Source organism: Peromyscus leucopus, chromosome 5 (assembly GCF_004664715.2).
Source record: "Peromyscus leucopus breed LL Stock chromosome 5, UCI_PerLeu_2.1, whole genome shotgun sequence".
Classification (NCBI taxonomy): Eukaryota; Metazoa; Chordata; class Mammalia; order Rodentia; family Cricetidae; genus Peromyscus; species Peromyscus leucopus.
In genome coordinates this window covers 52,447,806-52,475,802 of record NC_051067.1, presented here as the reverse complement: position 1 = coordinate 52,475,802, position 27,997 = coordinate 52,447,806, and the positions used below count along the sequence as shown (strand labels likewise).

The 27,997-nt window shown below is 43.4% G+C and overlaps 1 protein-coding gene across 1 annotated transcript in view; it reads left to right on the top strand.

Moving 5' to 3' along the window:
* The window catches only part of LOC119088044 (double-stranded RNA-specific editase B2-like), a 100,630-nt gene extending 73,124 nt beyond the window's left edge, over window positions 1–27,506 (top strand). Inside the window, exon 3 of the mRNA XM_037205948.1 lies at window positions 26,861–27,506. Coding sequence (XP_037061843.1) covers window positions 26,861–27,100 — 240 coding nt within the window. The 3' untranslated portion in view covers window positions 27,101–27,506. The remainder of the gene's footprint in view (window positions 1–26,860) is intronic.
* Window positions 27,507–27,997: the final 491 nt, after the last annotated feature.

The window sequence follows — 27,997 nt, the reverse complement described above, 5'->3', positions numbered from 1 at the left end:
TCCTTGGAATTTTCTGGGTGACTTATAGTCACTGCCAGGTTGCAGAGTCACTGTCAGGCAGCAGTGCTGATCAGAGAAACTCCCCTCTAGCAGTTGTTCTCTGCTCCATTAACCTTGGGAGGGGCCTTGTAAACCTTGTAAATTTCAAGAACTTCTTGAGACTTGTGAGTTGTTTGTTTCCTACATTTCTTGAGTTTCCCCTTTTCTTTCTGAGGTGATTGTTTCAATTTGGAGGAAATTTTTACACACACACACACACACACACACACACACACACGTGTGCAATGAGACAGAGACAGACAGTTTCTGATCCTGCTGTTGTGAAAGAGGCAAAGGTGCAAGGCCTAAGGAAGTCTGAGTAAGTGAAGTCACTGGGTCTCAAATGTTAGGTCACTGCAGTCTGGCCTGCTGGGAACAGATAAGAGTCACAGAAATGACTTCCTGATGGTGGCTGATGGTGAGAGGAAGAAAAAGGCTGGAGGCAGAAGGGAAGATGATATGACCCAGACATTGTGTTGTTCACTTCCCATTGCAGATCTATTTCTGTGAGAAGATGGGACCCAGGTATCACCCAGTGTCCAGAGTAACCCACCTTGATTTTCTGCCTCTTTGTGAGGCTATTCAGGGGCAGTCCTGGAGTCTCACAGCTGGGTCAGTGACTCCTCCATTGCTGTCAGTGAGCCTGTGTGAAATTCCTTCACTTGTGATTGGAACATTTGGACCAATTATCCCTAAGCTAGGAGGCTTGGGCACTCCTGGGTCTTCCAGTTGGGACACAATTTTTTTGAAAGAGTTTAGAAGTAAGCTGAGAAGAAGGGAAACATAGAAAAGCTTCATGCATGTAAGGACAGTTCCTACCCTTGAGGTGTTCTGCAGGCTGATGCTCTGTGACCACTTGCAGTGATGCGAAGGCTACCTGCAAAGATAAGATGTACGTAGGCCATTGTGCTCCATGACTCCTCCAAAGCAGAGAAGACCATAGTGTTCACAGGTAAGCACCAGTTTTTTACCAGCCTGTACCCACATCCTGGTATCCCGGTAGCAGAAAAAAAAAAAAAACAGGAAGGGGCCCAGACACCAGCAGAGAGCAAATACTGACCACCCTCCCACCTCGTTCAGCCAGGTAAATACATGGTATGGAGGTCCTGAGAGTTCAACTTCATGAGGCATCCCTGAACACTTGAGTTACCCTCCCTCTGCAGACACTGGGAAGCTGGAAGGGAGCTTGAGTTTTTCCTGTTTGTACCCTTTGGTAGTTTCCCAGAGTGGCACAAAGCCAGTCCCTGCCTGAGAGCGCCTGAAGACTCAGCACCTTCAGCAGAAACAAGAGTACTCTATTCTTCCTCCTGAGTCCAAAGGACACTCACCAATGCATATGGCAGAGTCATGAAAACAAAAGACATGCCTTGTAGGAAACCAAACAACCCCTCTTTCACTGCGGAGTGAAAGTTCTTAATGTGCATTTTCAGGGCAGCTCTATTCTGGGGTCCGAGTGTCTTTGGTGAAAGCTGGAGATTGGGTGATTCCAGGAGACTGCTACTACACATAGTAATTTGTCCTGAATGACTCTTCCATGAGACAAAGCCATGCCTCGCAGATGACAAGAAGGAGATTTGTGAAAGTGCTGGTGCATTAATCGCCTTAAAACAGTTGTCAGAGGTCACCAGGGCATTAAGGTGACCTCCCCACCTCTAGACAAGCTGGAAAATAGGCAACAAAGCATGTTGTTAAATAGACATTTAAGCACTACAGTGGCAGAACACTCCTTCCAGAGTGCTATTAAAGAGATTGGAGCCTCCAGGGAAGTTGGTGGTAGATGCAGGGAAGACACCTCTGCTGGAAACCACATCCTTCATGTGTAATAGGAGAGCCATGCAGTACCATGTAATGCCTAAGAAGTTCTGTGGGTGCAGCAGAATTGAACACACCTCTCAAGGAAACACAGACTCTGTTTCACCAGCCCTTGGTCCTTGATCATCTCAGTTGCTCTCCCCAGGCCTTCCCAAGTCTAGACACCCATCTAATAGAAGCCTGTGCACCATACACAGCTCCGAAGAACTTAGCTCATACTCCACCAAAATACACCTGAAGAAGTCAGCTTCATTTCATATGTGTTCTAAACAAATTTAAAGTATCACTCATCTGAGATAGACTGTATGCTTATTTTTTCCCAAGTTTTATTGAATTCTGTGACCCTTACTAAGTACAAATACCTTCACTCCAATAGTTGCATCAGATGGATAAACAAACAGTCAAAATCAAGATAAAATAACACGAAGATGACATATATTTTGGCTTTGCAGTACTGGGGATGGGGAGGCTGAAGACTACGGGGAAGGCTGGGGAGTATGGGGAGGACTGGGAGCATGGGGAGGACTGGAGAGCATAGGGAGGGCCGGGAAGCATGGGGAGGGCTGGGGAGCATAAGCCAATGCAAAAAGAACAAACGTCTGCAAGTACAGATCTCTGTGACATGTCTCTGCTTTGTTCTTGCCACAACTCCTAGAAATGTTTGCTAATGCCCCTGTCCTAGCTTGGGTAGCAACCCAAATACACTATCTAGAATTGTTGTGCCATTTTAATCTACTTTACTTCTCCAAAGTCTAGTTTCAGAATAAAGAAAGCAGATTGGGAGTCATGGGGGTAGGGGAACCAAGTCTTTAGTAAAGAGGTCCAAGGGCCTTTCCTTTATGCCATCTAGAAGTCAGTATGACATTGGCTTTGACTGTGGTTTTGCAAAGTAGATACTGACATCTCTAATAATTTGGCCAGTAGCTAAAAATGTGAACCAAGTCTGAGAACACAAATACTAACTTTCTTTAGGGAACAACTACTTCTCCCACAGGAAGCTTGTATTCAGAAATGCTTCCTCTTGTTTACATCTTTCTCAATCCAGCTGAACACAAACAACAGTGAATCAACCCCAAACTGAGAGCCTCATCTGTTATCCCCATTGTATGAGCACACTAATGTGAGTTTAAAGATTCTAATTAAACCCACACTCAAAACCTTCCCAAGCAGATCAGAAAGCACCAGTTTAACAAAGCCAGAAATATTACAGCTTTCCAACGTGGTTTCTATGTGCTGTGTCTTTATAGCATTCAGTTCAAAGTTGATTACTAAAGCAATAGCTACTGCTAATGTGTGTGAAAAGATTAGTGGATATCCAAATTTGTCAACAACTGCAAATGTACTCTGTCAACAGATAGACACGCATGTTTTAAAGCATATAATCCACACTCTTCGATTGCTCAAGGCACTGGGCATTGGAGCTCTTGTCTTAGGCTCATCTGAAATCTCCAATTAGTGAAAAAGATAAAAAACTGAAAGGTACTTCTGACATTATAGGCAAGGAGCCCAGAGGCTGGGGCTCAAATTCAAGCATCAGGATTCTAATTCTAATGCTACTCAGCCTCGGTGAGTTACCTTGCTTCTGTGTTGGTCTTCTCATTGGAACAAAGTGGAAGGATGAATACCATCCCCCCCCCTCCCTTGGGCCTGGTTTCTTGGGAGTCTGGCATCCTTAGATACCATCAGAATCGACATATTTCCCCATTAGCAGGAGGAGTGGCCTTCCCTTCGCTGCTGATTAGAAACTGTACATGAACTTGAACTTCCTTTGGCCTTCTACTCTGCGGCAGGTGCCACTGGGCTTGACAAGGGACAGGTTAATTCACAAAATAGGTAGAAAAGGCAGAGGGCAGAAACTGTCAGAGATGGTGGGAGAGGAAGGCCAGTTCATAACACCATGAAACGTCGGTCATCCATACAGGGATATCCTTCCCTCTGCCTGTGGACTAACTGTAGTCCAGAAAAGCTATAAATGAAGCACAACACACAACTGTAAACATTCTTAAAGCAATCTGAGATTCTTGTTGTTGTTGTTGTTGTTGTTTCCAGAATACATTGATGTATTCATGCTCTCATGGGGGATTGGGTGCATACACACATGTATGCATGTGGTGTCCAGAGGTTGATGCCATGTGTTTTCTTGTATCATTGTCCACCATATTGATCCAAAGTCTCTCACTTGAACCCAGAACTTCAGCTAATCTCACTAGCCAGTGTGTTCTAAGCATCCCTGTCACTACCTCCCAAGCACTGGGAATACATGCTAGCCACCACCCCCAAGCGACATTCATGTGGGTGCTGGGGATCTGAGTGCTGGTCCTCACAACTGCCTGATAAGTCATCTCCCCAGCCCTGTGAAATACTTTGCTATTTGTAACTTGCTTATACTGTTGCAGATAAACATTGTAGATGGCAACATTGTGTCATAATGGTATCAAAACAAGGAAATGTGTGCTCTTACAACCCTCAGCCCCGTGGAGGATACCCCTAACTCTCATAAAGCTATGTTCCTTCTTTTACTTTGTGCAGTATTTTTTTTATTTTCAAATCATTGTTTGCTTCATTTTTCTTTAGAGTCTTTATTTGAGATAGTTGTATAGAATTAGAAAATGCTAACAACCCCAAACTAAGATGTCTCAATGCCATAAAACTGAATTTAAAAAATGTTCACAGATGCCAGTCCATTCTATGCCGATTATAATCCATCCCATCATACATACCAAAGACCTTTCTGGTCCTTGAGTTGAGAGTCAGCTAACAACCCCCTGAAACAAGGAGACTAGAGTTTGGGGAATGTTGGGCTTTTGCTTTCTGACTTGGTATGGTTTGTTGGGGCACAGTGACAGGAATGGGTGGTGACCAAACAGTCTCCCCCCAAAAGGCTAAATTCAGTGAGAGTCCTGCTACCATGCTGTCTGGTAGGACTTTGTAGGGTGAAGCCTGCATGAACCAGAGAAAAGGAAGCAAGCGTTGCTATGGACTCCAGTGAGAGTAGGCAGGTCTTTGAGGGCCAGGGAATATGCTATGAGTAAAATGGTTTTGAATAAAACACACTAATATTTCACCACACAAAGCTATCTGTATTACTTTCTTTTCTAGTTGCTATGACAAAGTACCTCAATAGCAACTTTAAAAAGGAAGGGTTTATTTTGGCTCACAATTTGAGGGTGCAGTCCGCCAGAGTGAGGAAGGTGTGGTTAAAGCAGCTCTGGCTGTGGTAGGAGATTTGAAGCAACTGACCATATTGAATCCACAGTCAGGACACAGGGAGAGGTGAATGCTGGAGCTTGGCTCACTTTCCCTTTTCATTTTCATTCAGTCTGAAAGCCCAATACAGGGAGTACAGTACAGTACCAGTACAGTACCACTCCAGTTCTGCATCCACATCCCACTTTGCATCTTAACTTAAACCTTTCTGGAGATGCCCTTAGCAGACATACCCAGAGGTGTGTCTCCTGAGCAGTTCAAAATCCAGTGACATTGACAATGAAGATTAGTTATCACACTGCCGCTCAGTGGAATCTGCCTACAGGTTGTGAATTCCTGGTCTGTACTGCACAGCAGCTGCTGTGGTTTGACTGTGGAATGTCCCCATCAGCTCATGGTTTCTAACAGTTAGTCCCGGTGGTAGTACTGCTTTGGGAAGTGAGATCTCTTGGACATGGGACCTAGCTGGAATCTGTGGAGTTGGAGGTCCAAGATTTCTGGGTTATGGCCTGGTCCCAGTTCCAGTCTGAGCTTTCTGAGAAGCGAGCATGCCATAGTGAACAGGGGGGGTTCCCTCATAAACACTACCATGGCCTCCCCATAAACACTAGGAGGACATCCCCCTCTTGAAACTATGTGCTTCTTTTCCTAAATTGCTCTGTTGATATTTGGTTAGGGTAATGAGAAGTGACTTGCAGAGCAGCGGACCTTGGCTTCCTGAAGTCCTGCTTTTGTGCACAGAGGACTGTTTCCCTACCTACACACAGTTCCCTCTCGGAATCCTCCAGGATTGGGGGGAACTACTTCCCTAGGGAAACTTCCCCTGGGATTAGAGTCTCCTGAGATCCATGGTCAGAAGCCCTGATTCAATTTCAGGACTGGGAATAGGCGTGTGGATCCAGATGCCCTCAGGTGACTCTGACGCAGGTGGTTGGTTGCTTTCCTATTTGAGGAAGTTGAGTGTCAGTTGTTGCCTTCAACTGATAAAGTGAAAGTGGTCATAGACCTGAAACTTGTAGGCAGAATTTAAATGTTTTGGTGGTATGAGCAAACGGTTGCATTTATAGGTCGTATGAGTTTCTCTCTCTCTCTCTCTCTCTCTCTCTCTCTCTCTCTCTCTCTCTCTCTCTCTCTCTCTCTCTCTCTCTCTCTCTCTGTTGCTCTCACTCTTGCTGTGAGGTACTACTCCGGGGAATCTGAAAGAATTTGTATGGATCCTGAATCCACAATTTAGGGTCTATGTACTCTTAGCAAGGAATCTTATTTTTTCTCAGCCTCCACTTAGTCTTCTACAAAGCAGGGTAATGATTTTAGTAGCCTCTGAGGATCGTAACAAAGATTGTGTGTGCTGGCTACTCAGCATAGCACCTGTTACACAGGGAGCCTTGGAGACATGCTGTATCACATTTCCTATTTCCTCTTTGCATTATAGCTCTCTCTCTCTCTCTCTCTCTCTCTCTCTCTCTCTCTCTCTCTGTGTGTGTGTGTGTGTGTGTGTGTGTGTGTGTGTGTGTGTGTGTGTGTGAAACCTTGTTTTATTTGTTTCTGTATTTCATTAGTACTTTGCTCAATAAATTTAGATTGATTCTTTCCCTCAGGGGACAAGTAAGGAGATGAAATAAAAGCAAAGATGCTTGGGAAGTAATATCATCACTATGGTTTCTTCCCAGGCCACTCTGGAGACAGCACAGCTTGTCCATGAGAACAGCTCTGATGAATACCTTTCAGTTCCTCCCTACTCCCCTTCTGAGGAAGGTTTTTGAGGCAAGGTGTGTGTGTGTGTGTAAACCTCCCAATGTCAAGTGCAGAGTTTGATTAGGACAAAGCATGTGTATCTACCAGATATTGTGAAAGCAAAGATGACTTAAAGTGCTTATCCTGGGAGCACAAGTCTAATAAGGATGGTGTACATGTCACCAGTCACAAAATAATGACATGATTTATGGAACTAGAGGAAGGAGCACTTAAGACAGAACACTAGGCATGGAGAGAGCAACTAGCTAGCATAACTTCAAGTAACATTTACTAGTGTTTGAATGCTTTGTGGTTGAAGATAGTGGCTCCCAATTTTTATAAAATGATTATTTTAAACATAATAAAAGACTGTAAAATGAATTTAATTAATGAACATTTCCTTGCCAAAAAAAATTACGTTTTTACTAAAAATGACTAAATGAGATGGTTGATAGGCATGTAATTTCTCCTTAGTTTGGCTTTAGATCCAAAATACACCCACACCTGTGTCCGTGGGTGTAGAGTGAAGGTCAAGTACACAGCTTTGGATTCCTCATGATTCAACCCATTATTCAAGCTCTTTTAAAGTAAATGACACCATGAGTTAGGAAAATGAATCACAGGGTAACTGTGTGGTCAGACAGCATTAACCCAGCCAGGAGGGAGGGAAGACTCAAGTAAGCAGTTTGACATAGAAGACATATTTCAGAAAAGGTTAGTTTAACAAACACCTTCCCAAAGTCACCTGCACCTGCTTAACACATTATTTAAACAGCCTACAATGGAAAAAAACTTTAATCTTACAATGCAAGTAAGTGTTCAGTGTTTCTACACTTTTTTCCTAAGAAAACTTGTGTTTGCCTAAGGGTGGATGATAATAACACCGTTGATCGTTTCTGGGTCGGGAGGGTATTAGTACGCACTTGTGAATGCAGGAGCAATTGTGCTTGTGTGTGCATGGAGGCCAGAGGTCTATCATGGGTGTCTTCCTTGAGTGCCATCATCTGGGTTTGGTTTAGTTTCTATGACTGGATACCTCATTTGTCCTGGAGTTCATAGGTAGGCTAGGCTAACTATAAACGAACCCCCAGGGATTCTCCTGCCTTTGCTTCCTCCAGGATTGCAGGTCACCAAGCTAGCTTTTTCACATGGATTCTGAGGCTGGAACTCAGGTCTTCACGTGCAGATGGGAAATGCTTTCCGACTAAGCTGTCTCCCAAACCCTACCATTCATATGTGAGTACTAGATGCTAAAAAACCATGCTAGGACCTGGTATAAGCATCTTTGATGCACAAAGTCACTTAACTCATCACACCCCCATCTAATGTAGGCACAGTTCATATTTGCAATGTGGGGAAAGTCAAACCCTGTTTATGATATTTCAACCTCAGCTAAGCAACAAAGTCAGGATATTAATCCAGATTCCTGTATCTTCAGAATGACTGGTTTGAAGTCCTTTTCTATATAATCTCCCAGAATATAATAATACCTAAATGAAATTTGTGTTGGTCACCATTACTGTATGATGAAGTGCCAACACTTAGTTGTCTAAAAGAATAGCATGATTAATTTTGATCACAAGCCCACCATTAAACAAGTTCTCAGCATGGATAGCTCATTTGTGCTTCATATGGAATTAGACAAAATCCTCAATGGGGTCCAAACCCTGTCCGCCTGAAAGCTCCGCAGCAAGAACTGGTTGAGTTTACTATTGTTAGGTTTTTCAACGGGCCCCAGTTTCTCTCCATTGGTTCTTTCCAGGCATCCTGACAAGAAAAAAAAAAAAAAGGCAGGTGCCAACCATGTTGGTTGGATCAGTTGCTGAGAAAAGAGCAGGTAGATGATAGAAGTAAAGTGTCATTGAGGGATGACCAGTGGGATGGGAGTTGCTGATGAGCTATGACTGAAGAGTGAAACCTGCCAAAAATGTGATGATTCTGAATCTCAGAACCCATGACACATCTAACCAGAATACTCCAAACTACAGAGAAAGGACCCCTGAGATACCACCTGAAATCTTGTGCTGTTGCCAGCCAACAATGACACTGATGATGCTCCTTAAAATGCATGTCTGTTTGTGTTTGGGGAGGTTACATAATGTCCTCCCACCTTTAAAAATACATCACCCAGAAAGGATCCACAGTAGTGCTTGTAAGCATAGGTCTATACTTCGATTCAGAACCCAAGTTTTCAGGGATTATCATTGTGATACCTCTTCCACATGAAGAACTGGTATTCAGAGATGCTAAATGCCTCTTAGCAGTGGCACAGTTAGATGAAGACATGGACAGAAGTCAACCACTGTTCTGACTCCAAGTGCTACGGTCTTTTCCACACTGCCAGTTACAACAAAGGACTTTCATTTTTCATGCCTTCATTCAGAATTTTTGTCAGTCTGTAGGTAATTTGAGACACAAAAGAATTGAATAGTCAGACAATTTGAATTGCTTAGTTGGACAGTGATTTTCAGCAATCCTTGATTTTAAAATTAATGAGGCTTTGTTATAATTGTCAGCAAACAGGACTCATGACCAAGACATCCAGACTGCTTTTTACACAGAGGCATAAACAAATATTGAGACAGAAGTTGGAGGAGATCAGCCAACATTTTCTCTGCGTAACTCTAACCCTTGATTTGCTGTATCACTGAGTGTTTTTTTTCCCCAGCAGCCTTCTCAATTCTGGAAGGCTAGAATGTTCAAAGGGAACACAAATCTATGGCATAGCATGGAGGGTGGACACCATTACCATGTGAACACTTGCCTTACCCGCAAAGCTCCTCTCATCACGATCCTTACAACCCACCATTCCATGCTGCAAAACAAAATTCAAAGGGGAAAAGAGCAACAAGAATGTTATGGTCTAGATTCCCAGATTTGGTCTTGTCCAACCCACATGCAAATCTAACCTTTTTGATATTTCAGCATTATAAACACAAAGATGGGATTTCAGCAGAAAAAATATTTACTAAAGGCTTTTTCCCTTATAATCTATTGATTTTAATATCCTTACCACTTTGGCTGAATGTCAGTTTTACCCTGAGGACTACTATTGCAAATTTGAACACAATTTATTTATTTATGCCACTCAAAATATTAGCACTGGAAATGAATAAAGTTTGAGTCTTGCAATGTTCCCATTTAAAGTTTATTTTTCTAATTTGAATAATGCTGGTAATTTGCTATGGTAATCAGGGCCAAGAAGCAAAATTCAGGCGACCAAAGGCAGAAGCACACATGGCGTTTTGTCTTCTGTTTCTGTGAAGTACAGTAACACGCAGCTCATTAAATGTGGGTCAACTTCCCTACTTAACCTTTGGAATGGGAAGCACCTGATCACTATCATTTATCAAGAAGCCAAATCCTCTCTCCTGTGACTGCTTCTGCTCCAAATGGCCAGTTTATGCCAATTTGGACATTAAAAGCTTCCACTCTGGTCTAGATCTGTGGGAATCTATGTCCTAAAGAAAGCTGGCAGAGACCCTCAGGAATCTATCTCAAGAGCTCCAGCTATAACACCAACCTCAGCTGCCAACATCCATCCCCAGTGATTGAAACCAGGGCTGTATGATGAGGTTTCATGGGGGTGGTGCCTCTCTCTCCCTCTTACTGTATAAATGGTGTCCTGGGAGGCCATGAATGACTGTAGAAGACACATTAACCCTCCCATGCTACCAAGGGAGCCTTTAGTAGGCATTTTCTAAATTGCTAAATCACCAACAATAATGAGTACATCTGGGTGGCTCTCTTCTTCATATTTAATGAAAAATTGATGTGGCAAACTGCTGATTAGTCCTGGCTTTTTGGAGCAGGTTTAGAGTCTCCCTGTAGAGTGATCTCTGTATCTCAGAGAAGCCTCTCACATGCATCTGTCCCAACTCTCAGGCCCTCACCTGTCCTCTGGGGAAGTGGGGTTTCTAGGGACACTGTGTCTATCCACACAGTAACCAGGGATAGACCATAAAGGAATCTGGAACCCTCACCCCCTACTCAGTTATTCAAAGAGGAACTCAGACTACTTAGGTAGACTTGCTGTGTGCTGTGTGAGACAATTGCATATGTATAGTGTGTGTGGTAGTATTATGTTCCCCAAAATATTGTCACTCTAATAAACTTATCTGGGGCAGAGAACAGAACAGCCACTAGATACAGAGGCCAGAAAATGGTGGCACTCACACCTTTAATCCTAGCCTTCTGGAGGCATGGATCTCTGTGAGTTCAAAGCCACACTGGAAATAGCCAGGCATGGTGACTCACACCTTTAATCCCAGGAAGAGAGCCTTTAATCCCAGGAAGTGATGTCAGAAAGCAGAAAGGTATATAAGGCGTGAAAACCGGGAACTAGAAGCTTTTGGCCTGGTTAAGCTTTTAGGCTTCGAGCATCAATTCAGCTGAGATTCATTCTGGATAAGGACTGAGAGGCTTCCAGTCTGAGGAAACAGGATCAGCTGAGGAATTGGCAAGGTGAGGTGGGTGTGACTTTTTTCTGCTTCTCTGATCTTCCAGCATTCACCCCAATACCTGGCTCCAGGTTTGATTTTATTAATAAGACCTTTTAAGATTTGTGCTACAGGTGTGTGTGCATATGGAGGTGCAAATGTGAGTGTGTGCATACGGAGGCCAGAGATCAACCTCAGAGGCTGATATTCTTCAGGGGCTGTTCACTTTGGTTTTTGAGACATGGTCTTTCACTGAGACCTGAGGTTGACTGATCAAATTGGGCTGGCTGGCCAGCAAGCCCTAAGAACCCAGCTCTCTCTGTTACCCCAGCACTGGTTTTATGAGCATTCATCACCACACCTTGCCTTTTTCTACTGGTTCTGAAGAGCAAACTCAAGTCCACATGCCTGAACAGGAAGCATTTTATTGATCAAGCCGTTCTAGTTTTGAAGGATTTGTACTGTATGAGATTGCTATCCTGATACCATTCTTGCAATAACCTCAGAGGAACATCAGATGGTGTGCTGAGACAGGCAGAGCTCAGAATCTAGACAAAACTACTGCATTCTAGCCTCAACCACCCACTTGTTAAGAAAAAAAAAAGCTTTGGTCAAGTTACCATATCTCTTAAAACTTCTACATCCATATGACAGGACTAGAAATCCCCAGTGACATGGGTGGTGAGGTGAAATGACATTGAAGTGGTCCCAGCAGAGTTTTCATTGAAGGTCAAGAGGCTAGAAAGAGTGATGCGCAGTCACTGCTGGAGGGACATTGGCAGGTGGCAAGAGCCACAGTGCACTCACAGTGAGAGGCATTAAGTTCCCCCAGGCCAGTGACATTCTTGACAATTCATCTAAGGAGGCTGAAAATAAAGCAAACGTGTGAACTGCACATCACACAATGACTCCAGAGAAATCTCAGTGCACCAGTGCGGTTAATTCACATAACCTACAAGACACATATAATGGACTATATATCCTATACTTAATTCACAAATGAAAATAGAGATGATGGTGTAACTTTAACCACAAAACAGTTTGTGAGGATCAAGAGCAAAAATGCAGGTAAAGAATTTAGAAAGTGTTTGGTACCTAGTAAATTGCAGTGTTATTTGGTATAATTACTGTTAAGCAATACAGACTCAATTAAAATAGTAAGTACTTGCCTGTGAGAGTTATGAAACATTGTGCATATAGGATACAGAAGAGGCAGAATGATACCAATATAAGCAATATCAAGAGTGAGTTCAGCTTCTCAATGCTATAGGAGTCAGGAGTTCCACATCCAGGTAGCCTTCATAAAGAAGCTGGCAATTCAACCATGTTGAGAAACTTAGGTTTACTTGTGTTTTCTTCCATTTCCATGTGAAATGCCCCCCATAGGCACACGTGTTTGAACACCCAGTCACTAACTGATGACACTGTTTGGGAGGTTATGAAGCTGTGAGGGGTCTTGCCTGGCTGACTGAGATAGGTTACTGGGGGAAACCTTTGGAAGTATAACCCAGCCCTGGTATCTATCTAGTGCTCTACTACCTAACCTAGCATGCCTTACCCCCTGCCACCCCAGACAGAGCCAGCCTAGCTGCCATGCCTTCTCAGCCATAATGGACCATATCCCTGAACTGTGAGCCAAAATAAACCTCTCCTCCCATAAATTGCTTCCTGTCAGGTATTTGGTCACAGTGATGAGAAAAAGGTAATCAGTTTATCTACCTCCTGTGATTCAAGTTCAAAGCTCAAATGGACAGAAACTATAGACGTGTTATAGTCACCACAGCTGTTACTGCACAGACTTGTACACAGTCAAAGGCTATGAAACAGAGATGCATGTTGCTCATAATATGAACTGTGGTGTCTTTATCCTCCAAGTAGGATAAAGTGTCTTATACTAACCTTCAAAGTAATAATACAGTGTAACTTGGTGAACAAGCTTACTTACTCTTTAAGTTGTTTTGCGCTAAATTTACACACATTTATCAACCACAGGAGCTTGAACAAACTCCAGGCAGTACTGTAAGCATGCCTTGCAATTCAAATTTATAAAACTAATCAGGGACTACATAAATTGCTCAGTGGGTAAGGCATTTTCCAAGCACTGTGAACTAGAGTTTAGAACCCTGGCTGGGTGGGTATGGTGGCCTCCCTGTAATCCCAGCACACAGGAGGCAGAGACCAGGGATCCTTGGTGCAAGCCGACTAGACAGACTAAGGGAATCAATGATCTCTAGGTTAAAGAGAGACTCTGACTCAGTATATAAGGTAGAGAACAATCATGAAGGTTTCTGAGATCTTCATCTGGTCCCCACATGTACACCCACACCCGTGCAAGCATACAAATACATATACACACATACTGCATATACATGCACATGCAGAAAAAATGACTAATCAAATGCAAGTTCAAATCTGAGCACTTGAGCTACTTCTAGTGTAATCCAGTTGTCAGGGTGGAAAGCAAATGAAATCACTGCAAGACCTGTTGAGTGAAGTTTGCAATAAACAAAGTTGACTACATTAGCATCATGCAATTAAAATGATGAAACTCCAGTGTCCAATTAGACAACTATGTTTCCCTGTAAGAATCCCAAATTCTTGTCTTCCTTCTGAGTCCCATATAAACAAGAATAATGTCATTTATATACACAAATTCAACTACAAAAAACTACATACAGATGTGTCACTTAAAATAGCCCCACTGTGGAGATAGCAGACAAGTAAAGGGTTTTCTTGGGGAAATGGAAAATGGAAAGATAAAGGACAAAAAAGCTCAGGCTGGAGAGATGGCTCAGAGGTTAAAAGCACTGGCTGCTCTTCCAGAGAGTTCAAGTCTCAGCAACCACATGGTGGCTCATCTAAAATAAGATCTGGTGCCCTCTTCTGGCGTGCAGGCATATATGCTGGCAAAACACTGTATACATAATAAATAAAATCTTTTTAAAAAATTGACTTTAAAAAAAGAGCAGAAAAGCTCAAAGCCATGATTACTCTATTTAGACTTTCCTAAATCCAACATCTTTTTTCTTTTTCCCCAATGATTCTTGAAAGTCTGAAAATAAAATAATTAATAATAATAATAATAATAACTTGTTCAAAACCCAGGAAAACCACATAAGCTACAAAAACACATAAACATTCTGTCAAATTATCCTTTGCAAAACCCATTTGTAAAGTGCTCTAAGGGCTGGAGGGGGCAGGTAGCTTAGATAGTAAAGTGTTTACCATACAAGTATGAGTTCAGCCCTCTATATCCATCTATGATCCCAGAGATGGTAACACAGTGCTAGGAATGCAGAGAGGGGAAGATCCCTGGGTTTTGCTGGCTGGTCTGTCCTCAAATACCAGAGAAGTTCCCTGTCTCTCTTCCTAGTGAATGTAGAAACTCAAGTCTGCACAAGGTATAAGAATACATGGCAAATGAGAGTTCAGCCCTAAATAAACCATATTTATACAACCCATGTAAATATCCCATTCCCTGTAAGGCTCCAGGAACATTAAGGAAGAGGGAGACAAAAAAAATAAGAGCCAAAAATAGGAAGAAGAGTAGAGGAATGTCATCTTCTGGGTGGGACACAATCATTGCAATCATGAACTCATGGCATCTGAGGCCTGAACTGAATCTACACAAGAATGAACCCCAAATAGTCAGGTATGAAAAAGGAGAGTCCAGGAGGCCCTACACCTCATCACTGAGCTACTTGTTAATGGTAGATTCAGGAAGCATCATTGCCTTCAGATGTGCACCCACTGATGACTCCATCAGGCTCCAGTGGATAATTCCAACCCAGTTGTCACATAGTCAGCCCTGGAAACTAAATGAGTCACCAATCAAAACCAAACCCAAGGTGAGTCTGAGGAAGGGACTAATAGGGGTGAGTGAGAGTTGACAGCGATGGGAGGGAGATAAGGAGGGTACTGGAGAGTAATCAGAATACATTCCTATATGTTATAAATACATATTGTTGTCAAATAACAAAATTAATCAATAAAAACTGGTACAGCTCCTGGGGAATGACACCTGAAGTTGTTCTCCAGTTTCCATGTGTGTGTGCATGCATACACACATCCTCATGCACGCATGTGAACATACAAATAGAGAGTAAATAAATAAAAGTAACTGGGGACAATAATTGAAATGTGCATGTTTAAGCCTTGTAGGGTAACACATGCCTGAAATCCCTGCACCAGGGAGGCTGAGGTTTGAGTTTAAGGCTAGCCTGACTACACAGAAGGATATTGTCTAGAAAAAAAAAAACATATGATAGATCAATACATAAAAGAAGACAAAGAGAATGAATAGATGATAGATAGACAGACAGATGATTACCAAACACAAAGGTAGTGTACATCTCTGAATATTCAAAATCCTAAGTGAACTGGACCCCATAGCATAGATTCAGCCTCAGGAGTCTGAGACAAGAGGATTTGACCCCAAGAATTCAAGACTAGCCTAATTCAGTATAGTGAGTCTCCATCTCAAAACAAAAAGAATAAACACCAAATTTGTCCTGACATATTGAGGAGGATAAGAATCCATAATGAACCTGACTCCAGAACAACATGTTCTGGTGTCCTTTCTTAGAGGCAGAGACATGGACTTGGGGGAGATGGGGTATTAGGGGAGGTGGGGTATTAGGGAAAGTGGGGATTATAAGTAGAAGTCAGCTACTTGTTATGATCTTCAAAGGGAAGTGAAGAGTCTCAGGTTGGAGCCATGAGCAAGACTCGTTAAAGTGATCACAGAAAGTAACTTTGGTTACATCAAAGAAATAAATCTTAATGCACAACTGAAAAGCTGTCTTTATTTTAATGAGTTCACCACCCAAAGAAAGAAAAGTTAGAGAAATCCTTGATTTGTTTTTCTCTCTCTTTCTTCTTCTTCTTCCAGTCACCTTTGTGAAACATTAGTTAAGAAACGTGCTTAGTATAAAGTGTATGGATTCTTCAAAGGTATTTTCCAAAATAACAAAGAGAGAAAGGTTACAGCAAAGGAGATTCTAAGTAGGGAATGCCCTCACAGAGCCTACTTGGGCCAGAGACAGCAGCTGTCTTGTCTGTTTGGAGTCTTTGCCCAGGCATGAGGGGTTAAAGCAACTACAGTCTGTACATCTGCCATAGCTGAGGCCCATCTGATGAGATATGGAGCAACATTCAATAGGTGTTTTATTGAGGATAGCTTTGCACCCAAGTTAGGGGAAATCTCAAAACAAATCCCAGAGCACTCAAATTCTCTTCATAGTGGTCCAAGGTCATCTGAAACAAAGAAGATAAACAACCCATGCTTTGTGTCTCTTCATCCATGTGAATCCACAAGGCAGAAATTAAAATTCCATACAAGTGAAGCTTCCATAATGGCTGCTTTCATATTGAAAATGCTTACAGCTGGCCATCAAGAAAGCAGAGAACCTGATCCCTGAAATCTGGGACACCCCACCCCAGGCCACCCACAAAAAAACTGCCTCCAGTACTGAAGACATCCTAATTTGACACAAGATTGAAGAAGGTAAATTGTCATCTGGACCTTTCACAGTTATCATGTCAGCTACAGATTAGCTAGCTTCTTATGGGGCCACCACACAGGTCACCAAAAGATCCACTGGATGTACCATATCAGCCAGTTATTTTCTACCCACAGTGTTGCGAGTCTGTATGGTATGTGAGAGCAGATGACGTCCTGAGTGAATGTGTATTATTGACATGAATGGCTATGTCAAGAATCCGAATGCCTCAGACCCATAGAAATGGCAAGACCCTTCCCTGGTGAAGCTCAGGGGAATAGCAAAGCCTCCCCCTGGTCTGAGTACTGATGGATGTTGACATTGTGTACAGAAAGAATCAACCACAGCTTCATCTTCTGGATGACTACAGCCTTAGATTCTCCGCTACAGAGATTAGTTAACCCACCTCCTCATCCAGTGTATGTAATAAACACAATGAGTTTCTGGGATGCTGATATGTCTCCATCAGAGCACACAGCCCACCTGTTTCTGGATTTTCTGCACATGTGTCTATCATTTCTTCATTCTCCATTGCCACGGTCAGGTCAGTTCCAAAGCTGTACGGATCTCAGTACTGAAGACTATTCAGTTTTCTTGAGCTTGATATTAAGGTTTTATTTGTCTTTATAGTTCATTCCTTTTCTCTCTAATGTCCTTGCTGTAACCTATAACCCCCACATCAGTGGCTTAATATGAATTAAACTATATAGCTCACAACATAGGAGTAACATTGTCTCTTGCCTCTTGTAGTAGTATCATGAGAACATTACCTCCCCTAGAGGAAGGAAGGAAGGAAGAGAGAAACAGGGCTGGGGTGCAGGAGGGGAAAGACATTATAGAGAAAGAGCTGTAGAAGACAAGGAGCATCTCTTAAGCATGTGAGGGCCTTGCCTACCTAAAAATGGTAAATATCATTTCTTCCAACACTATGAGACAGTCCTAGCCTCCATGGCTCTACAGTGCTAGGGAGCAAGGAATGGTAGTGTATCAAAGATTGAGAAAACATTCCTATTGGCAAACACCATCCCTGCAAACCCTATTGATGCACATGTTTTGGGTTCTAATTTATGAAGCAGAAAGGTGATTGGTATAGTACCATCTGTAACTGTCAGACTAAGGTATAATAGATGATGTTATTTGGGTGACTCTGTGTTTTGATCTATGTTGTAGATGAATGCCTCTGTCCTCTCTAAATCCATATGTTAGAACCCCAGTGCCAATGTGACTGTATTTGGAGTGAGTATTAAGGTTAAATGAAGTCATAGAAGTAGGGTCCTAATCCAAATGCATCTTGCACATATAAGAAGAAACACTGAAGGACAGTGGCTATGGCTAAGTTAATATAGTGCTTGCTTAACACACACACACACACACACACACACACACACACACACACACACACACGTGAAGATCCAGCTTCATTCTTCAGCACTAGTTTTTAAAATAGGGCATGAGCCGAGCATGGTGGTGCAATCCTTTAATCCCAGCACTTGGGAAGCAGAGCCAGGTGGATCTCTGTGAGTTTGAGGCCAGCCTGGACTACAGATCGAGATCTAGGACAGGCACCAAAACTACACAGAGAAACCCTATCTAAAAAAAAAAAAAAACAGGACTTAGGTATATGTCTTGGGGAATAGAGGCAAATCAGAAGTCCAAGGTCATGATTAACTACAAAGTGAGTTTGAGATGAGTCTAGAATATAGGAGACTCTGCCTCAAAAATATTGTATGTGGTAAGACACACCAAAAGATCTCTCTCCCTCTCTCTCCCTCCCTCCCTCCCTCCGTCCCTCCCTCCCTCCCCCTCCCTCCCTCCCTCCCTCCCTCCCTTCCTCCCTCTCTCTCTCTCTCTCTCTCTCTCTCTCTCTCTCTCTCTCTCTCTCGCTCGCTCGCTCGCTCGCTCTCGCTCTCGCTCTCTCTCTCCCTCTCTTCCTCTTCCAGGGGAGAAGTAAATGTCACCCTGGTGGGTGATCCTGAAGCATCAAGTGGTGGCTTCAGATAGAATGGATGTTACCCTGCTAGGATCTGTAGCTAGAATTTTCCTGCCTCGCCCAGAGTCAGAACAAATCTCTGTCACCCACCAGTCCCACAGCCGCTCAGACACAACCAAGTAAACACAGAGACTTATATTGCTTACAAACTGTATGGATATAGCAGACTTCTTGATAACTGTTCTTATAGCTTAAATCAATCCTATATACCTATAAATCTATACCTTGCCATGTGGCTCGTGGCTTACCAGCATCTTCACATGCTGCTTGTCCTGGTGGCAGCTGGCAGTGACTCCCTCCACCTTCCTGTTGTCTCAATTCTCCTCTCTGATAGTCCCGCCTATACTTCCTGCCTGGCCACTGACCAATCAGTGTTTTATTTATTGACCAATCAGAGCAATTTGACATACAGACCATCCCACAACAAGGGTCTGAACTTACTTGGGACCAAGTGTCTCTTTGTCATTTGGACGTGAGAATATCTACTCTATGTCTGTTTCACCATTGTATTATGGGAGCACATCACTTGTTTGGTTTCAAGTTCATGGCTAGGGAGGAATTTTATCATATGTTGAGCTATACTTGGCATCCCACCCATACATTGTTTAATTGTTATTTAAAATGGACTCTAGGCTTGAGACTTTAACACTGATGCTGGACTGAGTTAATACTATGGGGCTGTTGTGAGGAATGTATGTGTTTCATCACGCAAAAGAACATGACTAGGAGGTGGACAGAATGCTATTGACTGAGTGGGTGCCCCTATTACATGTGTTGAAGCCCTAAGTGCTGAAGTGACTATATTTGAAAGTGGGGCCTTAGAGGAAGTAGCCAAAGTCAAACAAATCAGGGCCCTAATTCCATGGGTTAGTGTCCTTAAAGGAGAGACACCAGAATGCTTATTCTTGCTTTCTCACTTTATTCACACAGCAAGAAGAGGCTATGGGAGCACACAGAAGGGTGGCGATGCACACAAGCTAAGAGAAGAAGCTTAGCATGAAATTGATTTGATTGCTCACACCTTAATCTCGGATGGCCCTCCAGCCTTCAGAAATGTGAGAAAGGGCATGTCTGTTGTTTAAGCCAGGAAGTCTATAGGAATCTGCTATGGCAGGGCCTGCAGACAAAGACTGTATGTTACAGCTGAAAGGAATGTCAAGGGTCACTAACAAAGGCAAATTATCCGCTTTTCCCTGAAAATTTTAGCCTTTAGACAGCCACTCATATGTCCATTTAGTTCACTCCTGAAGATTTTATGAATTTATATTCTCAGTCATCCATTCAAGAAGTGCACCATTGTCCATGACGTCCATGACCACACATTGTGCTACAGCAGAGCAAAGAAAGTGCACAATAAACACAAGCAATGATCCCCAATCATAAAGGTAGCATTAGGTATATTGTGTCATTAAAAATATGAAACTGATTTTAAAAAATCACACAAGATTGCTTTAATTTCACATGGCTATTGTAGTCAGACTTTTTCATCAGGACCACAAGCTCACAAATAGCAATACAGAGACTTATTATTAATTATGAAAGCTTGACCAATAGTTTAGGCTTGTTTCTAATTAGTTCTTATAACTTAAATTAACCTGTTTCTATTAATCTACATCCTGTCACATGGCTCATGGCTTGTTACCTCTCCTTCTACATGTCTTGCTTGTTCTCCATCTCTTGTCTCTCAGCATCTTCTCACAACTCCGCTTTCTCTCTGCTCCCAAAATCCTGCCTAACTATTGGCTGGTTAGCTTTTTATTCAGCCAATCACATTTCTTCACCCAGTGTAAAGAAATATTCCACGTCAGGCAGTGGTGGCGCACGCCTTTAATCCCAGCACTCGGGAGGCAGAGCCAGGCAGATCTCTGTGAGTTCGAGGCCAGCCTGGGCTACCAAGTGAGCTCCAGGAAAGGCGCAAAGCTACGCAGAGAAACCCTGTCTCGAAAAAAAAAAAAAAAAAAAAGAAAAAGAAATATTCCACAACAGGATATTATTGTCCTTCTAAGCATTGGTGGACTGCAGACATGAGAAAAAACATCTAAAATAATGCAAACAATGAATAATTTTGGATTTTTACATTTTATTACATTTTATTTGTATATATGTGTCTATGTGGGAAAGGGTGTACATCCATGGCACACACATGGAATCCAGAAGACAACTTGTGGCCATTGGTTCTCTCATATATGTTCTGGGAATAGAACCCAGGTCAATAAGCTTGGAGGTAAGTAAGGCCTTCACCCACTGAGCCATCTCACCAGTCTGTAGGACTTAAAGGACCAAGACAGAGTAGCATACAACAGATTAATAAGCAGGTATGGCAGCCGGGGTATTTATGTGTGTTGAGAGGATGAAGCCCCCACCTACCCGCCCTGTCAGGCAACAGTTACTGACGACCATGACCTGGCCTTCCCAAGGCTGAGTGTGGAATGCCAGGGTCTGTAGCCTAATAATTAGGAGCTGTATCTCAGGCCTCCTGGAGGTAACCAGATAAGGGAAACCCTGCCCCATGAACAGTCCCGCTATGCTGTTTTTCTCAGTCCGAAGCCATCTGTGCTAGCTAGAGGTCTCTGTCACTCTGTGAACAGCACCTGAAGTCCCAATGGCCCATGTGCTTTGCCAAACCAAGTGAGTCGAGGAACCCATCATCTGTGGAAATGCTGAGATCCGAACCAAATGTGATTTGTTCTGCTTCAGCATTTCCTCAAATGACTCCATTAGGGGATCGCTGCGGCTCAGGGCTAATTAACTCATAATGGGCGCAAAGCATCCTGGGATACCAGCCCAGAGGGTGTCAAGGGATCTTGGGCCTTCTGTGTACACCCTGACCCTCCTCAGGATGACAGTACACATTCAGTTATGTCCAGTTACAAACAAGGCGTGCAGGTGGAACTAAGCCTGTGGGAAGTCTTAAGACATCAATCATCCTTCTTGCTGGAGTAATTAGGTTACCAAAACAGCAAGGAAGGCCTAAGTCATATTGGGAGTGGGGGTTAAATTCTGTGTGTGTTGCATCCTGGCCAGGTGGCTTTGGTGGCACCACTTCAGTAACTAAAGAGGATAAAGTAGTACCTTCTTTGGGAGGATTAAATGAGATAATGCATACAAAGGCCCCAAGCCTCTGTTGTCTGTTTGTGTTTCCTCCCACTCCTAAGACAGAGAGAGTGATATTTAGATTTCCAAAATGAAGTTGGTCTTTCTGTAATCTATGTAATTACTCAGTGTTTGGAGGGAGTCTTGTTCTGGGGACTTCAGCAGTAGCCCTATCAAGCACATGCAAAAGAGTTAAGAAATGTCTCCTGTTAGGCCTTGTCATCTTCAAACACTAAAATATTTCATGATCAAAAGAAAGGACAATTAAATATGCTGTTTAGAATAACTCTAAGGAAAACAATGTCCAATGCCAAGAAAGAGATTTTAAAAGACACACACATGCTCTGCTCTTTAATAGACTTGGGAAAGAGATTAACATGCATGAAAAATTAGAAACTGATCCCCAAGATAAAAAAAAAAATCATAGGTCAGGTGGAGATGACAGGATGTCATTGAGGCCTCCAGAGTAGGACAGTCATTCCCAAACGATGGAAGTTCAGGGAGGCACCTGACAGTAACATATCTGCTGGTGTCTTCCAGAGTTGAGCAGGGGGAGGAGGACAAATTCATTCTGCCACCTGAGAAATGGAAATATGAAAAAGGAAACACAAGAAATCCCACTCTCTTCCCTCAAGGTTCAGTCTACATCAAGCATCATCTTCAAACCAAGCCTTTCTCAATGCTCTGACCAAATGGGAACCAGCAGGGAATTATGGGTATAGATGCTACAGGCTCAGGATCCAGGGTGGAGAGCATCGTTCAATTTCCCAAACCTGCACAAGACCTCAAAACATAAGGTCTTGCATGGAATTAGGACTCTATAGGCCAGGCCTGAGCCATCAAATCTGGGTTCCAGGAGAACATCCCCTTTGAAGATGCCTGGTAGCTCTGGAAACATAAAAGAGATGGCCCCATGCCCACCACACAGCCCTTGTGATGGGGGCTTCTCTATTCACTGAGAAGCTGTTTGGGTCATTTTCTCTCATTCTGAGCACTTGACAGCATCTGTACCCCTAGGAGGAGGAACTGTGCATGTCAAACAAATGCTGAGTCCCTTCCTATCTCCAGCTCAAAACTAGGTTTCCAAGTTCTTGAGATAGCACAGGTAGCGAGATTTGACATCAGACCTTCTCTTTAGATGGGGATGACGCCACCCTCCTTGATCATAGTGAGGATCGGGGCCTGCTGTGAAGGCTGCTTCCTAGTGTGCCACTGAGGACATTCACATGTGACCCATGATGCTGTCATTAAAACAGCCCCCTTTTTTTCAAATTAATAGTTGAGCTGCTCAAAAACAAGTAGAAATTAAGGAAATCCATATATTGTAGCTTCAATGTGAAAGGCATCGCATAAACTCACATGTACAAACACTTGGTCCTCAAGAGGTGGAGCCTTCCTGGAGAAAGTAGAACTCTTAGAGCAGGATTTGAGGATTTTTTCTAACCTGGCCTCATTTCCTATTCATTCTATTCTTTCTGATTGTGAACATAACACTTCTTCTGCCATGTCGTGCCCCACCATGATGGACTGTGGCTCCTGCAACTATAAACTGAAATAAACCCCGCCTTCCTTAAGTTATTTCTTGTCAGGTGGTTGGTCACAGCAATCAGAAAGGGAGTTAATGGATTGTGCCTCTGTGGAAAAAAATAGCTATCCTCTCTTTTACAGCCTGAAGTGGAAGAACAGTGGCAGAGCACAGCAGAGGGACAGTGTACCCAAATCACAGGCAATAACTGTGACTGCAACCATATGGAGAAAAGATCTTTGTGGATGCAATCAGGTTAAGGGGGTTAAGATGAGCTCTTCCTCTCTGTGAGTTCGAGGCCAGCCTGGGCTACCAAGTGAGTTCCAGGAAAAGGCGCAAAGCTACACAGAGAATCCCTGTCTCGAAAAACCAAAAAAAAAAAGATGAGCTCTTCCTGGATAATTTATGTGACATGAACTCAGTGCAAAGCGAGATACAGGAGACAGAAGAGGAAAAGACAAGGGCATAGAGAGAAAGCCATAGGAAAACAGAGGCTGTGATGGAGCCTCATGCCAGCATCTCAGAAGCAACTTAAAGGAGAAAGGGTTTGTTTTGCCTTACAGTTCCTGGAGCTGCCATCCATCTCAGCAGGGAAGGCACGGAGCTCATGTGGGCCAATCACCACGCTGGGTTCACAGTCAAGAACACCAGAGATAGGATCATGCTATAAAACCTCAAGGCCTCCCCTCGTGACAAACTGTAGGGCACCAGGCACTGGAGGAGGCAAGAAGGATCTTCTATTGACACCCTTCAAGGAAGGGCAGCCCTGTGACACATGAATCTTGGGATTCAGCCTCCAGAACCATGATACAATAAGATTTTACTGTTCCAAGAACCCTAGTTACAGTCTTTCCTAGCACCATGTCTTAGCACATAGTGTTTAGAAATGTAGGCTTTAGACCTCAGTCTCTAAGACATAAAAGGACAGGGCAATCCCAAGACAATCCAGGATTTATTGTTAAAATTCTCTCTCTGGCAAACCCCTGGAGGTCAGGGTCTCTCACCAAACAGCTTGAGTGGAAGAAGAGCTAGGGAGAAGCCACCTAAACAAAAGTCCCAGAAAACTCAGGGCTTGCCTTTTTCCTACCCACCCAGCACTACAGCCACTTAGGGAGAACCCAATTTGTGGAGTATCTGTCCTTTACAGGGTTTCCATAGTGATTTATAAAGCATTTCAAAACACAAGCACCTGCCATGAAGTGACAGTAGCAAAGAAAAAGACCTTCAAATCCCAGAAACTGTGCTAAAAAGACGCAGCCCTGGGCCCTCCCCACTGCCCACCCTTCATCAATGAAGAATTAGGGGGGGATATGTCAGGTTATTTTTGTGGACAGCATTGTTTCCTGAGGCAGCCCTGTTTGCACATGAACACATTTTATTGCATACAAATGAAATCTTTAACCTGCCAATTTATCTCTTAGTTTTATATAGCAGATGTCTAAACATCAGTTGCCTGCACAATATCAATGTGCACATGACAGAAGCATTAATATCCAACTCACTAAAACAAAAAAAAGCTGGTTTGATTTTTGATATTTTTATTTGGTTGCATAAAGATTTGGTCAATACCTGCAAGGACCAGGGACAATAATGATAAGAATAACAGTTGCAGCATCATTATTGAGCATTTACCAAGTGTGGTGCACTATGCTAAGCATCTAAGAAGTGATAATCCATTTAATCATTCCCAAAACATGATCAGATGAAAATTAAAAGGATGACCTTGTAAATTGGTTAAACGGGGCTCAGAGGTTTTGAATGACTTATCCCAGCTCATGGGCTGCAGATTTGGGATTCCAACCAAATTTCTATGCTGCTTGTGACAGTCACATCATGCCAGCTTCCCTAGTGAAAAGGCATTCCATAATTAGAACACAGGGTTGCCGCTGCAGGACCTGGAGGAGAGGTGGCCACAGAGTCACACCTTCTAGGCCTTGATACTTACCATACACATGCTGCTTTAATAGAAATGTGAGCTGGCCTTAGGATAAGTTGGTGTACATGCACTTGTGTGTATGTGTGTGTATGTATAAATGTATATGCTTATGTGTATAGATATACATGTATATGTGTGTATACATGTGTGCCTGCATGCATGTGTACAGTACTCATCGTGTATTGTGAGTGCATATATATTTGTGTGTACATGTGTGTGCATGTGTATGCTATGTGTACTACATGCTGTATGTGTTCATGTGTACATACTTGTGTTTGTGGGTTCATCTGTCTGAAGGTGAGAGGGGAGGTTATGGCACAAGGAGAGCTGTGGTGAACAGGTCTCCAGAAGAGTAGCCTGAGGTGTTCTGGCGACTTAAACACTGGTCTCTGATTCTGAAACAGTAGTTCTCAATCTGTGGTTAACGACCCCTTTGGGGTCATATATCAGATATCCTGCATATCAGATAGCTACATTATAAATCTTAACAGTAGGAAAATTACAGTTATAAAGTGTAACAAGATAACTTTATAGTTGGGGGTCACCACAACATGAGGAACTGTATTAAAGGGCAGCATTAGGAAGATTAAGAATCACTGTCTAAAAAGAAAGTAGACCAAGAATGAATGTAATCCCCTACACACAAGTCTTTCAGGATGTCTCCCATCAAGTTTCACCTGACTGTCCCCCCTGAGATTGCTGCTATGCAGGACAAAAATAAGAAGGAACTGTATGTTTTCACGTAAAGGTTGCCTGCTCAGTCAAGAGCACAAGGCAGGCACCTGCTCAGATACAGTGAAGTGCCCTGATCAGCCCCAGGGAAGTGTCCTGCTCAGACCCAGGGTGGGGACCTGCTCAGACACAGAGAAGTGACCTGATCAGACACAGAGAATTGCCCTGCTCAGACCCAAGGTAGAGACCTGCTCAGACCCAGGGAAATGACCTGATCAGACACAGGGAAGTGCCCTGCTCAGGCACAGGGAAGTGCCCAGCTCATACACAGGACAGGGACCTGCTCAGACACAGCGAAGTGCCCTGATCAGACACAGGGAAGTGATCTGATCAGACCCAGGGAAGTGCCCTGCTCAGACCCAGGGAAGTGACCTGATCAGACACAGGGAAGTGATCTGCTCAGACACAGGGCAGGGACCTGCTCAGACACAGGAAAGTACCCAGCTCAGACACAGGGCAAAGACCTATTTAAACATGTGATATGAACCTGCTTGCACACAGGGCAAGCACCAGCTTAGACACAAGACAAGCTCAGACACAAGACAAGGGCCTACTCAGATGTGGAGTGGGAACTTTCTCAGACAGGAGGTAGGAACCTGCCCAGAAACAGAGCAAGGATCAAGTCAGGCACAAGCTGGTATTTCAGCAAAGGCAATGCTGGGGGTTACTTCCTCACACTCAGCGCAACTCCTTGCTAAAGTCCTGGACCAGGGAGAAGCAGACAGCAGACAAGTGGGGCCTCCTCAGGAGGACTTCGTGAGGCAGAGCTGAGGAGAGGGATATGCAACAGCCAGCTGTCACAAGTTGCTTCTGTCCACCACATCGAAGAGCACTGATGCTTGTGTCTTACAGGATTTTGCAGACTCTGTGTCCCAGCTGGTCACACAGAAGTTCCGTGAACTGACAGTCGGCCTGACATCTGTATATGCCCGCCACAAAACACTGGCAGGAATCGTCATGACAAAAGGTAATTACCTTTCTTTTCCTATGGGAATTTTTGTCTCCATAAAAAGAAATGTTATTATTAACCTGGTCCTAGCAGACAAAGGATGCTTCCTACCACATGGAGATGGACAAAGGAAGACAATGTAGAATACAAAGGTATTAGTGGCCACCTGTTACTACCAGAACAACCCCACTGGCAATATTGTGAAAACTTTTGATACTTCTCTTGATTCCCATGAATTCCATAAGATGATTATGCATGCCCTTACTTTCAAGAATGGTGCCAGTATTTGTAAAAGCTGGAATCAGACACCAGGCTACCACATAAGTCACTTGAAGCTGATAGATAAGGAGGTGCCTGATTCTCTGTCCCCTCTAAGGTGCCTAAGACTGCTGACTGGTGATATCACTTACACAGAACAGAAGGATGGAGCCAGTGTGTACAAGAGAAGTCAGGTGTGGAGGTGGACCGTCCAAGGGATGCTGGCTGTCAAAGTACCTTCTTCTCTCACCACGGACTACTGTCAGGGGGCCCTTTTCAGTGTACACTCTGCACATTCATTCCCCACCAGTAGAAGGCGGTGAGAAAAGAGTGGAGGGGAACGCCAAAGGGACATAAGAGGGACACGAAGGAACAAAGAAGTGATGCAGCAGGGACAAAAAGGAACATGAAAGACAGCAAGGACATATGGGAATGCAGTCGGGACGCAGTGCACAGCAGACACGGAGAAACATGGCAGACAGGGAAAGACACAAAGGGACATGGAGAACAAGGGAAGATACAGAGGGATACAAGACACCTCGGTACATTTTAAAGTAGCTGCCTCCTGAGTGTTTTAAGATCCTCTTGCTGGGGTAGAAACTACTGGGTGAAGATCCTCCCTCTTATCCAGGCTCGTCATTCCAATCTGCTCAGAGAAATAGAATTCCATTCTAAAAAAATGACAAGGCCTGTTAGGAGGTCACTCACTGCTACTATATGCCAGGTAGGGAGAAAATGATGATTGGATTTGAATAATCCGATTTCTGAAATTTTCTAATTAC